The sequence below is a fragment of the Apis cerana genome, linkage group LG11 (assembly GCF_029169275.1).
Source record: "Apis cerana isolate GH-2021 linkage group LG11, AcerK_1.0, whole genome shotgun sequence".
NCBI classification, from domain to species: domain Eukaryota; kingdom Metazoa; phylum Arthropoda; class Insecta; order Hymenoptera; family Apidae; genus Apis; species Apis cerana.
The window spans coordinates 4403181-4420634 of NC_083862.1; the positions used below are offsets into that span (position 1 = coordinate 4403181).

Genomic DNA, 17454 nt, shown 5'->3' on the forward strand with positions numbered 1-17454 from the left:
TAAGAAACTGATCTGTGAGTATTTGTAATAATTTTTTCTTAAATAGGATAATATTGATTGCCATTGAAATTGGCATGATTAGAAAATGTTTCAAGTTTCAAGACATTCACTTTCCAACTGCTGAACGCCGAAATTATATTGAAAAAATATATAATTTCAAGGGTTCTCTAATTTTTCTTTCAAAAACGGCACTATTCTCACACATCATTATATACCATCTGTTCAATATCCTAATAATTATTATTAAAGCAAACTGAACAATTGAAGAGTTTTTTATTGAACCGATTATGTCGCATATTATGTACTATTTTCAACAATTTTATTACTCTATAACATCATTCTTGAACTGTACACTTGAATGCTTTTCTTGCAAATACATAATACATAATTTCATTAAATTTGTCATTAACAAATTTCGTTTCTTAAATTGTCCCATTTTTTATTTATATTAGATTTAAAAAAAATTAATATCTATCATGTAATCTTCATTGCCAATCATAGCAGTTTACTTAATTCAGAGTTTTGAATTCACAGCTTCTCATATTATTTAATTGTTGTTAACTCAATGATGGTCACATATTTATTCGAAATAAATTCTATGTCTTTAAAATTCTATATCTCATTTTATTATCTAACGTACTAATTATAGCTAGTTCTTGAATATGTGACACTCATGAACTTTTATGTGTGACTGATTGTCAATTAATAGAATCAATGTAAAATCATAGAATCAAATTTTTATTTTAATATTATTTACTGTTACAATTTTCTTAATATTAGTTTTTTTCACATTTTCACGTTCAGCCAATGATTTCATGAATCATCATATGTCACAAATTGTAGTTCTTTAATATACTAATTTCTTTTGTTGAATTTTCCCATTAAAAAAGAAATAAAAACTGAATGCTAGTATTTTCTTTATCTCTGACCATCTTTTATTTCCCCTTTTTAATTTTTAATTTTTTTTTGAGTTTCTTTAAATATTTGATATTTTTTGAATAGGAATAACAAAAATGCAAAAAACATTGATCGATTAAATGCATTTATTGTTTATCATTAAAATTACTTAATATTTCAATAATAAAATACCAATAATTATATAAATATTTAAAAAAAAATTTTTAATTAAAATTTTTATAATTTTTATGAAACTTTTATTTAATAAAATAAATATTTTTTTTATACACCATTTAATAATATTATACTTATTGTACTAAATAATTTATTAGTCTATTTTAATTTATTTAGCGATTTTTTTTGCGTTAAAACCTGTTTTCAAAAACAATTTTTCTGCTGATATTAATATTGTGAGATAAATATTTGTCGAGTCAAATTATATAAATTTGAATGTAAAAATTTTCATTTCTTATCAAATCTTAAATAGATTTCATTTAAGATTTAATAAAAAGAAAAATTACATTTTGTAATGAAAAAGAAAAATATAATCTTGAAGCACAATCTATTTATATTTTACTTGACAAATATATTAATAATTGAAAATTCAAAGAATTTGTAAATTTTTAAACTTTTATAATAAATCGATAAATCCGTTAATAAATTTAAATTAATAATAAATTTTCTCTATGAGGTTTGAATTTTTTTTTTAAATAGTTTAATATTCTTATTAAGCATGAAAAGTTAATAAAGTAAATTTTTTAAAACTTTAAGTCTAAAATAATCGAAAGTAGTAGATTTGCTTTCTGCTATCAAACTTTTTCTATTTTCTTTATTTTACTTTATAGAAAATTAAATATAAATTTTGATTTTAAATTAATTAATCCTTTCGAAAAATATTAATTTTTCGAAAATTCTTTTATTAATTTTTCAAACAGATTTTAAACATTAATAGTTCTCTTAAATTTTATAATTTGATATTAACATTAATGGAACTTCTAATTTTGATATATTATTTATAATTTAAAAAAGCATTAGAAATCTCTCAACAAGAAATAATAATTACGATTCTTAATGCATTAAGAATCACATAATTCCATTTAAAAAACTAAATTAATATATGATTTCTATGCTTCTATTCTTCTATATTTCAAAATTATTGATACTACATAATGTACATTTTTAAAAACTTTAAAAATTATCGATATTATGATAATATTATTATAATATCGAAGAATCTCTCGAGAAAAATCTACATGACATCCATATTTCTTCACACAGGTAATCAATCAGTCAAAATCATCAATTTGCATAGAAAGATTTAAAAGATTTAATTTTTTTTTAACAAAAACATTCAACTATTTAACAATTATTTAACAATGTTATTAAGTTATCCATGGAATAAATAAATTTTGGTTATTTAAAATTGCATAATGTCATACAATGATGTCATACAAGCAAGAAAAATTGATAAATTATTTTTAACAATAAATTTTGATTTCAGGAAAAAAATAATAAGTTTCGTTTATAAATATTTTTTCTCACATATTTTTTATTCATTTTAAACACATTTTATTAATATTCGAAACATTTAATCATATCCATTCAAATCAATAATTGAATGATACATTCTCATTTATATAATAAACTTAAATACTCGTTCCGCAACATTTTGCATCTCAGTTAATCTTAAGAATTTTCTGGAATTTTATACTTATTAAGAAATTTATCAAAAATTTTCATTGATTACAAAATCTTTGCATTGTTTGATTAAAAATAAAATGAAAATAAAATTTAATATGACTAAACTAATGATTATCAAAAAACATTTCAAGATTAGGACGAATGAATTCCGTTATCCCGTTAACCTCTAAGTTTATCACATTTCAAGACATGAATCAATATAAATGTATGTAACTATAATTTTGTACGAACAGAAATTACGTCTGTTTATAGAAAGCAAATACCTCTTAATAAAAAAAAAAGAAACTGTAATATATTCTGAAAAAATAAGAAAAAGATTTGTTAATTTGTAAGGGAAAGAATAGAAATTTTTGACAAAAATAAAACTATAATAAAACAATCATGTTTACACCACCGGATTTAGCCCAAGAAAGAAGTTATAGCTACATCAATTACGATAAAAGAAAAAAAAATATCCAAAGTTATAACCGGACTGAAAAGGATTCTATACAATTACAGATAAAATAAATATAATTATATAATTTATCACATTCAATGTTCGCCGAAGACCAAATATAAAATTATTTATATTAATTAATTAATGGAATAAAAAAAAATTAGAAAATGAAAAGAGAAGAAATTAATGAAAAAAAGAAAAGAATGTTTTTTTCTCGTTCAAGAAAAGAACGTTTCATTTTAGAAGATTAGGACGTATATTAAAGTAGATTTTTTATTATCGATGATGGTTTCTATTTGATTATAGAAGAAAGTTCGATGAGAAAGTTGAGTTCTTTTGTGGGAATATCGTTTAGAATCCAAATTCAAGAAAAGTAAGAGAATCCACCCACATAATATATAGCAGACTAAAAACGATAAGTGCGATAACGTTTCATAATGAAGAGATGTACTGGAATTCGATTCATTTTAAGAAGAATCTTTTTGATTTATGTACTTTAAAAGAGAAATTTAATGCTAAGGTTTGGAAAGAGAAAAAGAAGATTTCAAGAAAAAAGAATTCAAGGCAAAAGATATAAATGAAAGACGACAATGCAGATTTAGTGAATTCAAAAAAAAAACGTAATATACTAGTATTTTACTCAGATTGAAATGAAGGACGAATGAATAAATAACTTTATAAAATTTTTCAGATAGAAATATTCAGAATGAAGTTAGAATGACAGAATAAAGTTGAGTAAAGTTATCAAGTCTTTTTTTTTTTTGAAGAAGAAAACATGAGTGTAACAGCCATGTGTGAAACAGTGTGAAACATCATGACCAATATATATAAATCGAAACATAGAAGATCGGTTGTCATTGAAAATTAAAAATATCAATTTGAAAAAATTTTATAGCAATCATGAAACAAAATGTGTTGTTCTCTTTTTCTCAAAAAATATTATGATATTATCTATTATATTATATATTATATTATATTATATTACATATTATATTATATTATATTATATATTATATTACATTATATTATATTATATATCATATTACATTATATTATATTATATATCATATTACATTATATTATATTATATATCATATTATATTATATTATATTATAATTATGAATCATAACCACATAAATATTAATAGATAGTATTTCTATAAGTAATTTGGAATCAATTTCTGTTAATTATTGAAAAAATATGAAATTCTTCAAAAAATTATTTTATATTGAAAATTTTGTTTTGTGATATGGAAACTTAATATCTTGAAAATATAGATGATCAGTACATACTAAAATTTATTAAATATGGTAATTTTTATGAATAATAATGATGATGATGATATATTATACATTATGATATATCATAAAAAAAAATTTTAATCATAAAACTATAAAAAGAAATTAATTTTCTATAATAATTTCCAATATTTGAAAAAGTTTGCTTTCTTTCAAAAAAAAAGAATTAATTATTTCTACAGATTTTAATAAACTTGAAATATATTATAAGAATATTATTAAGTCATATCCCAAATTATTAGTTTTGATTGATAAATTGTTTAACTTCTTTCTTTGTTTCGTATTTTATTATTTATTTTTTTATCGAGTTATCTATTATTTCTTTTTCATATTGTAGGTTGTGCGATTGGAAGATCTGATACAAATATTCCGTAAATACTATTTATAATTCTTATTGATGCTATCATTGTTCAGATGAAGTTTTAGCTTAGGATTCATCGTACTATATATTATCGGTTTTTTGAATTTTCTTGTATAAAATTTAATTACACACTAAACTATATAAAATAAAAAAAAGTCAAAATATAATATTTAAATATTAAATCTAATTTAAATAATTTTTTTGAAGAATTTTTTAAGAGTTTTTTATTTCAAAAAGACTCGATGAATCCAATCATGCTGGCGTATGTGAAATGTTATAACTTTTAAATGTTATATAATATAACTCTTTTGAGTTATATCATAAAATTTTAATTCAAATTAATTTTCATTGCAATCATTAAACATGTAATTCTATTAAACATGATGTCTATCATCAAAAAATAACACTCAAAAAGTATAATCTTTAAATATATATAAAATTATATTTATATTTATATTTTATTGAAAAAAATTAATAAATTATACTATTCAAGTATTATTAATATATAATAAAATAATAAAATATTATTAACATAATATTTATATGTATATTAAAAAAATAAACATGTGTATTAAATATTTTATAAAAATAAAATTTTGAAAAATAATGAATATCTTTGAAAACTATTTATAATACAAGAATATATATATTATATATAATTTCCTTAGAATATTAAAAAGTTTCTAAAATGATGAAATATTATATTATATTATATTATTCAATTCATATTATTCAAACTTAATTTTCAACAAATAACTACTTCACAAAAATATATATGAAAAAAAAATATTATTGCATTATTTTTCATATATTCAATTAAAATAAAAATTTTATAATTTATGTGGAATTTTTGAAATAAAATTTTAGTCGATTTTTTGGTAAATAAGATATGTACATTTATTAATAGTAATGAAAATATAAAAAAATTATTAAATCAAAACTTTTACTTAATATTTTTATTTAGTACTTATCTATATATAACATTATGTTTTATATATTCTATAACATTATATTCTAAATGCCTGTTACATAACAAACAAATATATATTGAAATCCAACAGTTTTCGACCATTATTATGAATAAAAAAAATAATAATAATCAAAATAATAATCTTTATTAATGGCCTTTATTAATCTATATTAATGGCAATTATAGCGGCAGAAAAGCTATTTTAATCAATTCAGTAACTCAATAATTAACTAATTATCAATAATTGATCTTAAAATATATTATAAAATGAAATAAAAATTATATTATAAATAGAAAATATTTCTTGGACAAATAAAATCATAATAATTAATTTTATTTGAAGTAATTGTAGCTTATTAAAAGTAGCTTAAAGTCTCTATTGTATTGCGTCAGCAGTTATTCTACATTTGATAATGTACAATAATTATAATCGTAGTATATACAATAATCAATACAATAATCAGTATAAAGATAATTAATAATTTTTATATAATATATATATTGCATATAGAATTCAATATGTTATTTTTTATTATATCTTATTAAATTAATAAATACTTCAAGTTAAAATTTTAGATTTTTAAGAATCATAAACTATAAATATTTACATAAATATATTTATATAAAAAAATATTCTATATAATATATATAATAATAATTTTTTTACAAATATCTTAAAAATTAAAACTGAGTACTGATTACATGCATGGAAAAAAATTATTCAAAATATTGATTTCTACAATATATCCAAAAATTATCAAAATTAATGAAGACTCTTTTCTAAATAATTATCATCTATATAATTATCACTTTTTGTCTTATATATAAATAATTATATATTTAAAAAATTAAAATTCATATGATGTTTACATGTCAATCTATACAAAAACTATTATATATTTTCTTATACCAAAATTTTTATTTCAAATATTTTTTCATATTATTCATTTTTTTCTAGATATTTGAACATTTTCAATTGAATTGAACATATTGTAGAATCTTTAAATTCTTATAAGTAATGAAAAAAAATAATCATATTCATTTTTAACATTTTCAAAAATAGATATTTATTTTTGTACTTATGATTATTAAAATTAAAAAAAATTAAAATACTTTCTATGCAAAATGATTGTTTCAATTAACTGTTTTATAATAATCTTTATAAGAATATATTTTTAATATAAATTTATTTATTTCAAATCACATCGGAATTTATATTTTCGTGATTTCATATTTTAGTTTTATTATTTCATTATAAATATTGCAGTTATTTTTTATTTTACTATTGGTATTATTTTGTACTGAACTATAAGTATTGAAATAATTCTAATAATATTAAAATAATAAAAATAAGGGAATTTTAGAATTTTCAAATCGTGAAAAAAAAATGCAAGTTATATTATATTTATTTTATATCTTATCTGTAATATAACTAAACTTCAATAACACATTAGTACTAAAAATCTTTTTCGAATAATTCGAAAATTAAAATTAATTGTTGATTATATATAAAAGAAAATAAATTTATTGAAAACGATGCTATTTTCAAAATATTTTAAAATTCATTAAAATTGAGCAATATGCATTTTTTAGTCTAAATGAAAATTTTAAAATTTTAAGGAGAAAAAAGCTCTGAATATAAAAATCAGATTTTTATTAATTTTCGAAAAATTAATAAAAAAACTTTTGATACAAATATTGAATTCTTTTTATATGTGCACACTTTTGGAGTGCACATCATCATCAAAATGTTTATCTATTATTTCTATTGCAGAGGATGATATTCAAAATATATAACAGGTACACCGATTAAAAATTTATGGATTATTTATGGATTATCATGAATTTAAAATTCAATGCTAACCTTTGGCATTCTACAGATTCTTCAAAATACAAAAATTTTAAACAATCGAAATTATAATGATCGAAGTTATTACAATATTACAATATCATTATCTTAATATTTATTATTGTATACAGAATTTGCCGACCACTGCAATATATTATAAAAACAGCAATCGTGCTGATGCATATATTATCAAAAAATTATTCATTATACTAAAAATGTTTCATTAATATGTCGAAAACTAATAAAAATTTTATATTAAAATTTTATATTCAAGGCTTCTTTTTTTCCCACAAAAATTTCTCCTATCCCACAAAAATTCAGTCGATTTGGTCAAAGCACACATACCGCACTATTGAAAATCACTAAAGATAAAATACATCAACATATTTAGATATTTACGTTTTTAAGATATTTTCAAGATATTTATAAGTTTTTAAATGACTATATATGTATAAATATTTGATTTACATATGATTATTATAATTTATATTATGTCATGATAATTTTTCTATATCATGAAATTTATTTATTTACAATTAAAATATCACGAATTTATTCATGTTTTTTATAACTATATAATTCAAATAGCAAATAAATTATTCGTTCATAAGAAGATAACAAATGAAAAAAATATGTATACTGGTAAGTTGACATCTGGCAGGAAGCTAAAGGTGGTAAGCCATGTCTCACTAAATGTAATACATATTGATTATTGAGTATTATATTATAGTAGTTGATAAATATAAATTGCGCCAATTATTAAAATCGTGTGACTTGACTATATATTTGTATTCGATCATATCTTTATGTAGATTAGCTTATCTTGCTACATTCTATATTCTTTTCGGATATTAACTTATCAATGCACAACATATCCAAAAGTTATCGAAATTGATAAGGATCTTCATTCTAATATAATAATTATTATATTCTATTTTTACAAATTTCATTATTAATTCAAGTCTTAATAATTTAAAAAAAATATAAGTAACTCAATAACTTTTCCTTTTTAAATTTCGCTTATTTAATTTACAGATAATCTACTAATCTTATATGAATTATAATTAGAGTAGAAAATAAATTATTTCAAATTAATCATTGATTATTTCAATTACAGAAAATGTTATAAATATAAGCACAAATTTATATCAATATAAATATATTGATTATTTTATTATTTCTATAATTGTAAGCATATGCAAAGTTATATTATTAAAAAATTAAATCTAAATATGAAATATTTAATCTAGATTGAATTATATGTAAATAATATTAAATATTAAATATAATAATATAAAATTAAATATAAAAATAAAATAAATATAAAAATTACTATATGTATTATTATATATCTTAATATAATTGTTGTAATTAAATAAAATATACATGAAAAACTTTTTGAAGATTGAATGAAGATTGCATATCCAAAAATCTAAATACTTTGCTAAATTCATTGCAATCAAAAATATTTAACAAAAAATATATATTTCTCAAATATAATAAAGAGATCCAAATATAGATAGCGAATAATTATATTTACTAATATATATTTACCAATATAATGATATTTACCAAGCAAAAAAAACAGTGTTACAATAAAGATAACAAAAAACAATCCAAATCATTATGAAAAAATTAATTAAAAAAACATATTAGAAAACATCCGAAGTCAAGAAAATAAAAATGAATTCAAGACATATCCAACAATAATAGCATTTCAACAAGAATCTATATTAAATTAACTAGCAAAATTTGATAAATATTTTATCAATTGTTAAAAAAAAATCAGTAAATCGAAATAACAATATATTATCTCAAATAATGTATTTAAAAGTATATATATGTACAAAAATAGATCAAAGATTTTTTATCTCTTAAAATAAAATTTAATCTTCTAATTTTTTCTAATCTTTTAATTTTATATACATAAATACATAAATACTTACGTTTGAAAAGATTGTTTGTTATATTTGTTTTTTGTTTCATATTACTAAAAATTTTTTATATTAAGGTTTGTTTATTTGAATATATATTTTATTCTCTATATAGAATTTATATAGAGAATAAATTATATATTCTCTATATAGAAACAAAAATTTTTATTTAGGCTATATATAGAATAACAAAAATTTTTATTTATGCTCTTGTTGCATATTTATGATCAAGAAAAAAAATTATTCAATATAGGTTAGAATATAAACTATAAATTTTTAAATCGCATTATGTATAAATTAAACATTTCGTATACATGCAGAAAAATGATATACCTAATTTAAAATTTGTATTTGTTAATTATTATTAAAGAAATAAGTTAAAAAAGAATAATATTTTTATTAATATAATATATAATATATAATATATTATCATAAATATATATATTATCATAAATTAAAAATTTCGATAATTAAAAAAATACCAATACTTTAAATTTTCACTATTAATTTTTTTGAACTTTCTCAATTAAAAAAAAAATATGAAAAAAAATCAACATTTAATAGAATAATCAATAATATAGAACCATCAGAATCATGCGTATCAACAAAACACTTATTTTTTTTTAATTTTATTAAGATAAATACAACTTGTATTTTTTATTATTTTTTTAAATTTGTATTTTAATATTATTAATATTGTTAATATTGTTAATAAATATGTGAATCAAAATTGATAAAAAAAAAATCCTTTAAAAAAATTTCTTTAAAAAAAAATTCGAAAGATGAAAAAATAGCATTTTAGACTAAAATTAAGACGAACGATTAAATTTAAAAAATTTTTTATCTTAAATTCTAACTTCTTCTTTATTAATATTATCCATTCGATATATGAAAAAAATATATAATGTATTTTGTTTCAAATAAATAAATAATTCAAATAAATAATAATAAATAATTTGAATTTTGTTCTCAAATGTCAATATTATTAAGACGAGTTTACATGATATAATATCCTATAATATATTTATCAATTAATATCATAGTTGATTTTGAATTTTTATAAAATTATAATCATTCTTATAATATAATATTCTTTTTAATTTGAAATAAATAATAATAAAAATAAAAAAATTTTTTAAACGGAAGAATGAAATAACTTATATTTTTTAGAAATAAAATCTCTAGCATAAAACTGTTCAGTTTTATATATATTATTGGCTGCAGTGATATTACTAATATTCTGCATTGCACCGTCTTGACGTGTGTATCGTATAAAAGATTGTGTTCACAAAATTGTCTAAAAAAAAAAAAAATGTCAGCAATGGTAAGTTCAAAAATTATTATAAAAAAGTATTTCGTTTTATTTTTTTTATATATTTTATATGTTATATCTTATATTTAATTGAACATATATTTAAAAAAAATTTGTATCACCCCCTCCTTGTTTCAAGTTTCATCAATAACATGTACCTATGATCAATATTTGATTTAAAATTTATTTTTTATAGAGAATGAAAGCAGTAAGATGTCCTACTGATGAACTCAGTATTACAAATTGTGCTATAATTAATCCAGATGATTTTCCAGATGATATTAGGTAAAGATATCATCTTATGATTTATTCATTGATTTGATACCTATAATAAGATTTAAAGCTTAAATGACCATATATACATGTAATGATTTTAGTAAAACTTTAAATTAATTAAATTGAAATATATTATATAGTTTCTATATTTTATTTAGAATTATTTTCAATTATATCAATTTTAATTACAATATTATATACATATTTTAGATATGATTAATAATTTGAAATTTAAATTAAATAATTCAATAATATAAATATTAGAATAATAAAATATAATGAAACAATAAAAATTTATTTAATTTATGATTTTAATTTTAATTTTAATTTTATTTACATCCATTTATAGACATATTGAGGTTACTACTGCACCAAATCATCATTTTGTATTTACTGTAAGACAACATCATGAAGTACCTAGAGGATCAGTAGGATTTAGTTTACCTCAGAGAAAATGGGCTACTCTTTCTCTTAATCAAGAAATTGAAGTTCGACCATATCATTTTAATCCTACTTCAAGCACAGAATGTTTATGTGTTATTGTGTTGGAAGCAGATTTTTTACAAAAGAAATCGTATGTATATTATGTGAAAAAAAAATATATATATTTCTAATAAAAGAGAATCAAATAATTTGAAATTAAAGAAAAATTAAAAAGAAAAATATTTATTTTAGGACTACTTTGGAACCATATAATACTGATGAAATGGCTAAGGATTTTTTATTTCAATTTTCGGGGCAGGCATTCACCGTGGGTCAGCAGTTGGTATTTCAATTTAAAGATAAAAAAATGCTTGGTCTTCTTGTTAAAAGTTTAGAAGCTGCTGATCTTTCTGCTATAAATTCTGGACAAAATACAGTACCCAAAAAGACTCAAATGGGTCGCTGTTTGGGTAATACTGTTATACAATTTGAAAAAGCAGAAAATTCAAGTTTAAATCTTGTTGGTAAAGCAAAAGGAAAAATAGTTCGCCAATCAATTATCAATCCAGATTGGGATTTTCAAAAAATGGGAATTGGTGGATTGGATAAAGAATTTACTGCTATTTTCCGAAGGGCCTTTGCATCACGAGTTTTTCCACCAGAGATTGTTACACAATTGGGTTGTAAACATGTGAAAGGAATTTTACTTTATGGTCCACCAGGAACAGGAAAAACATTAATGGCTAGACAAATAGGAACTATGTTAAATGCTAGAGAACCTAAAATCGTTAATGGCCCTCAAATCTTGGATAAATATGTCGGAGAAAGTGAAGCCAATATTAGAAGATTATTTGCTGATGCTGAAGAGGAAGAGAAAAGAGTATAGAAATATTTTTAATTTTTATTCATTCAAAAATATAATAACGTTATAATAAATAAACTTTAATTTTCAGCTTGGACCAAATAGTGGATTACATATAATTATTTTTGATGAAATTGATGCTATTTGTAAGTCTCGAGGTAGTGTAGCTGGTAATACAGGAGTTCATGATACTGTTGTGAATCAATTACTTGCAAAAATTGATGGTGTAGAACAATTAAATAATATTCTTGTTATTGGTATGACTAATCGAAGAGATATGATAGATGAAGCTTTATTACGACCTGGTAGATTAGAGGTATTTTTTTTTTAAATATTAAGCATATCGTACATTATTCAAAATATATCATAATGAAATAAAATATATATATTTAAAGGTACAAATGGAAATTAGTTTACCTGATGAACATGGAAGATTCCAAATTCTTAATATTCATACATCTAGAATGCGAGATTATAAAAAGATATCAACTGATGTTGATTTAAAAGAATTAGCAGCATTAACTAAAAATTTCAGTGGAGCAGAATTAGAAGGTTTAGTTAGAGCAGCACAAAGTACTGCTATGAATAGATTGATTAAAGCTTCTAGTAAAGTAGAAGTAGATCCTGCTGCAATGGAGAAACTTATGGTTTCCAGAGCTGATTTTCTTCATGCTTTGGAAAATGATGTTAAACCTGTATGTAATTTTAAAAGAAAATTCAAATATTATTAATAACTATTATTTAAGTCATTATCTAATTTATTTTATATTGCAGGCATTTGGTACAAGTGCAGAAGCATTAGATTATCTTCTTATACGTGGAATTATTAATTGGGGCAAACCAGTAGCAGAGATTTTGTCTGATGGTAATTTATATATTCAAGAAGCACGTTCTACAGAAGGTTCAGGTCTTGTCTCAGTTTTATTAGAAGGTCCTCCAAATAGTGGAAAGACAGCTCTTGCTGCACAAATAGCTAAAAATTCTGATTTTCCTTTTGTCAAAGTATGTACACCAGAAGACATGGTTGGTTTTACAGAATCTGCAAAATGTCTTTCAATTCGAAAGGTAGATACGAAATTAATACTTTCTATATATAATTATAATATATAACATACAATTTTTTTGTAGATATTCGATGATGCTTATCGTTCACAACTTAGTTGTATTCTAGTTGATAATATTGAACGTTTATTAGATTATGGACCTATTGGACCACGATATTCTAATTTGACTTTGCAAGCACTTTTAGTTTTATTGAAAAAGCAGCCACCGCGTGGTCGCAAATTATTAATACTTTGTACTACAAGCCGCAGGTGAAAAATATATATATATATACACATTTTAATATATTTTTTGTACTAATGTAATAATTATTATTATCTCTATAGACAAGTTTTGGATGATATGGAAATGTTATCAGCTTTTAGTAAAATTCTTCATGTACCTAATTTATCAACTCCTGATCATCTTTTAAGCGTCTTAGAAGAAGTTGATCTATTTAATAAAAATGAAATTGCATCTTTGCATGCCAAACTTCAAGGAAAACGGTATGACTTTTCACAAATTAACAATTTAATTTTCACTTAAATATATAAAAATTATACTTATGATTTATATGTTTTTTCCAGAGTATTTATTGGTATAAAAAAATTGTTATGTTTAATAGACATGGTTCGTCAAGTGGAACCAAGTTATAGAATTGTGAAATTCCTTTTAGAACTAGAAGGAGAAGGAGCATTAGAGTAATAAGTGTTTAATATTTTAATTTTTTGTGTAGAATTGAATTAGATGCCATTTGTGGAGTAATACACATACATACATACGTATATACATACATACATACATACATACATACATACAATCATACATACATATATATATATTAATATAATATCTATATAATAAAAAAAAAATTTGCATTTACATATATATGTTATATAAATGTTTTTTATAAGAATTTTTCCGATTTTTTTCAATTAATATAGATTTTATATATATATTTATATAAAATATTCATTTATATATATGCATAAAATCTATATTAATTTAAAAAAATCGAACATAATGTGAAAAACATATTACAACATAAATTTATATTAATTGAAAAAAATCACATAATTCTAGTGAAAAACATTTGTGTCTTATATAATTAAATAGAATATTTAAGTAGCATTTTAATTATTCTTAAATATTTATATATACTTTATTCAAAAATTGCATTTCTTATTATTTTTAAATGATTCTATTAAACATATATATATTCATTGATTATATTGCTTTCGTACACATGTTGGAATTTTTGCAATTTCTTAATTAATTCAAAAAAATGTAAAATATAAAATGTAAAAAGAAAAAGATATATATATATATATATATATATACACACACATATAGTAGGATTGAATAGTGATTTTAGAAATCCACAGTTATTTAAAAAGAATGTGATTAAGAACGCGTTGAATTTAACAGTCGTTTTGGATCGAATGTAAAAAAAGAACGATTGCTGGATTATATTTTATTTATTTTTATTTTAATAATTCATTCTTTTTTTTAAAAATGAAAATTTGAATCTGGCAATCAAAATAATAATAATAATAATAATTTATATTAATTATACTTTAAGTTAAATGAGTAATAAAATTAAAAATTATCAATAGATAATTGTATTAATTTTAAATTATTAGTTTCTTATGGAAACTTTAAAAGATTAATTTATATTTAGCACAATAATTGTGTTTGAAATGAATACCATATATTATATTTATATAGAAATAAGATTTGTCTCTGCAAATGACAAAAAAAATGCTTCCTTTAATTTTAATTTATTATTATAATCTATTGTAAAATAGATTTATTCCATATCAATGATATGTTTTTCTAGCACTGTAGGAATAAGTATTTATTTATTAGCAAAATTTATTATATGTATTATAAATATATATTTTTATGCCTGCATTTGTATATGTATGTACGTAATGTATATTCATATAACAATCTATTGTTTTCTATTTATTGTAACAATCTATTTTTTTTTATAATCATATAGTAATTCTAATTGTAAATGTATGCATGTCTTTATTGATGTTTATTAGGATTCATAGATGCTTTTTAATGCTTTTTAAAAATGAAACTATTCTAAAAATATATGCAAATACGTAACTCGTTATAATGAGAAATATATAATAATAATACAATATGTATTCTTTCTATTAATTAAAAATAAATTAAAATTGTTTTGATTTTAACATGTAAGTCGATAATTATTCTGTGTAATACATATATAAATAATATATTATGTATAAATAGTTTAAATAATTTGTTTTGTGTATATAGTTTATTCATATACCATTTATAAACTATTCTTAAGTAGTTTCTCTAATTTGATATAAATATGTATATATAAATTATTTAAAAAAAATCTGTTACTATTAGATTTTTTTGTTATATTTGATTTTTTTTATAAATTATAATAATAAATAAATATGTATCATATCTTTATATTTATGTATGTGTTAATATATTGCAATAGTAATTTTATGATTGTACTTAATTGTGAATAAAAATTAAATAAAATTTATTGAAATATAATAATAAAAAAAACTATTTTTTAGAATTTATCTAATTTAATAACATATTCAAAAATGAAACATACAAAACTTATTTGATATTATTTATTAATTAATTAAAAATAAGTGTTTTTAAAACAAGTGTACATTATATGTTAATATATTAATATATTAATATATTAATACGATATAGTTATATTAACGATCAAGAAAATATTGATACATTTTTTAAAAACGATTTTTTAAAATTTTAATGATTAAAGTTTTTTTTAAATTATCAGAATTGTAAAGAAAATAGTGAAAAACATTTTTTTCACTTTTTTTAGTTAAACAAAAATTTAACAAAAATTTAAAAACTATTTTGTAGATTTATGTAATACATCTATAAATTTCATTAAAATGGATAACGCAAAAACAAAGTATCGAAAAATTAAAATATAAAAATTTTTAGATTTTAGATCGCGAAAAATTATGATTTTTTTACTATCTTTAATCCTTTATAGCAATATTAATTGATTTTGATAAAATTTTTTCGATGAATATAACATATAGAATATGAGTTATTAATTAATTTAATAGTTATTAATTAATTTTAATCAAAATAATACTATTTTTATCTTTTTAAGTTTTATTTCTTATACATATATAAATTATTAAATTGATAAAATTAATATTTACAACTAAGAGTAAAAATATTTATTAGAAAATTTATAAAAAAATTAATTAATTGCGAAAAAATAAAAAAATAAGAAATAAATTGTTACAAATAATTTAGAATGAACTTATCAATGTATAATATTTTGACCGATTTTGATAACTTTTAAATACATTATAAAGAATAAGATTTTGAACACCTTTTTAGAATAAGAGATTCTTTCAATGATCTAGAAATATGATTCTAAATAATTTTTCTTTATACAGGATATATAAAAAATAAGTGTCACAGTCATCATGATTCTACATTTTTGGATTGATGAAAATTTATAAAAAAATTTTTGCCAAAAATGACATTTTTTTTTGCATCATACACTATTCGTCGAGGAATAAAAATCCTAAAGAAATTATAGCTCGTAAATGAATTTCTTTTCAAAAAAACGAGTCTAAAATTTGATTAAAAAATTATTTTTTTTCAATAAATTTATATTTTTATTGATATATTGCAATAGATAATATACAATTGAGTTGCTAACTAAATATTATATATTATATTATATATTATGGAAATTCAGTAAAGAAAATAATTATGTCCGGAAAAATATTAATTTGATGCGATTTCCAGTAGTTAAATCAACAATTTATTGATCAGAAATTAATATTATGTCATTACAAAACTCATTATAAATCTATTTTTATAAAAAAGAAACAACATCATTGCTTTCGATGAATAAGAATAGATAAAAAAAAAATCATATATATAATGTTCACTTAAACGATCATAGACAAGATTTTTGCCGATGCAATATACAAATTGAAATATAAATCATGCCTTTTAAAATATATATTTTAAATATATAATATATTGATATTCAGTATTTTTCAAAAATAATGAATATATTTAAATTTTAAAG

General features: G+C 19.6%; 1 protein-coding gene and 1 long non-coding RNA gene across 2 annotated transcripts; one reads left to right on the forward strand and one right to left on the reverse strand.

The window, feature by feature from the left end:
* Window positions 1-6027: 6027 nt before the first annotated feature.
* On the reverse strand, window positions 6028-10026 carry LOC133666931 (uncharacterized). The gene is made up of 2 exons (XR_009831834.1): window positions 9460-10026; window positions 6028-8202 (listed from the first exon to the last, which is right to left on the reverse strand). It is a non-coding gene; the product is annotated as an uncharacterized LOC133666931 (long non-coding RNA).
* A 606-nt stretch (window positions 10027-10632) lies between these two features.
* Window positions 10633-15920, forward strand: LOC108001257 (vesicle-fusing ATPase 1). Its single transcript, XM_017062198.3, has 10 exons — window positions 10633-10771; window positions 10956-11044; window positions 11385-11609; window positions 11711-12338; window positions 12412-12636; window positions 12716-13015; window positions 13095-13385; window positions 13449-13633; window positions 13709-13867; window positions 13949-15920. The coding sequence occupies exons 1-10, from the start codon at window positions 10760-10762 to the stop codon at window positions 14064-14066; spliced, it is 2232 nt and encodes a 743-aa protein (XP_016917687.1). The 5' UTR covers window positions 10633-10759; the 3' UTR covers window positions 14067-15920.
* The last annotated feature ends 1534 nt before the right edge of the window (window positions 15921-17454 follow it).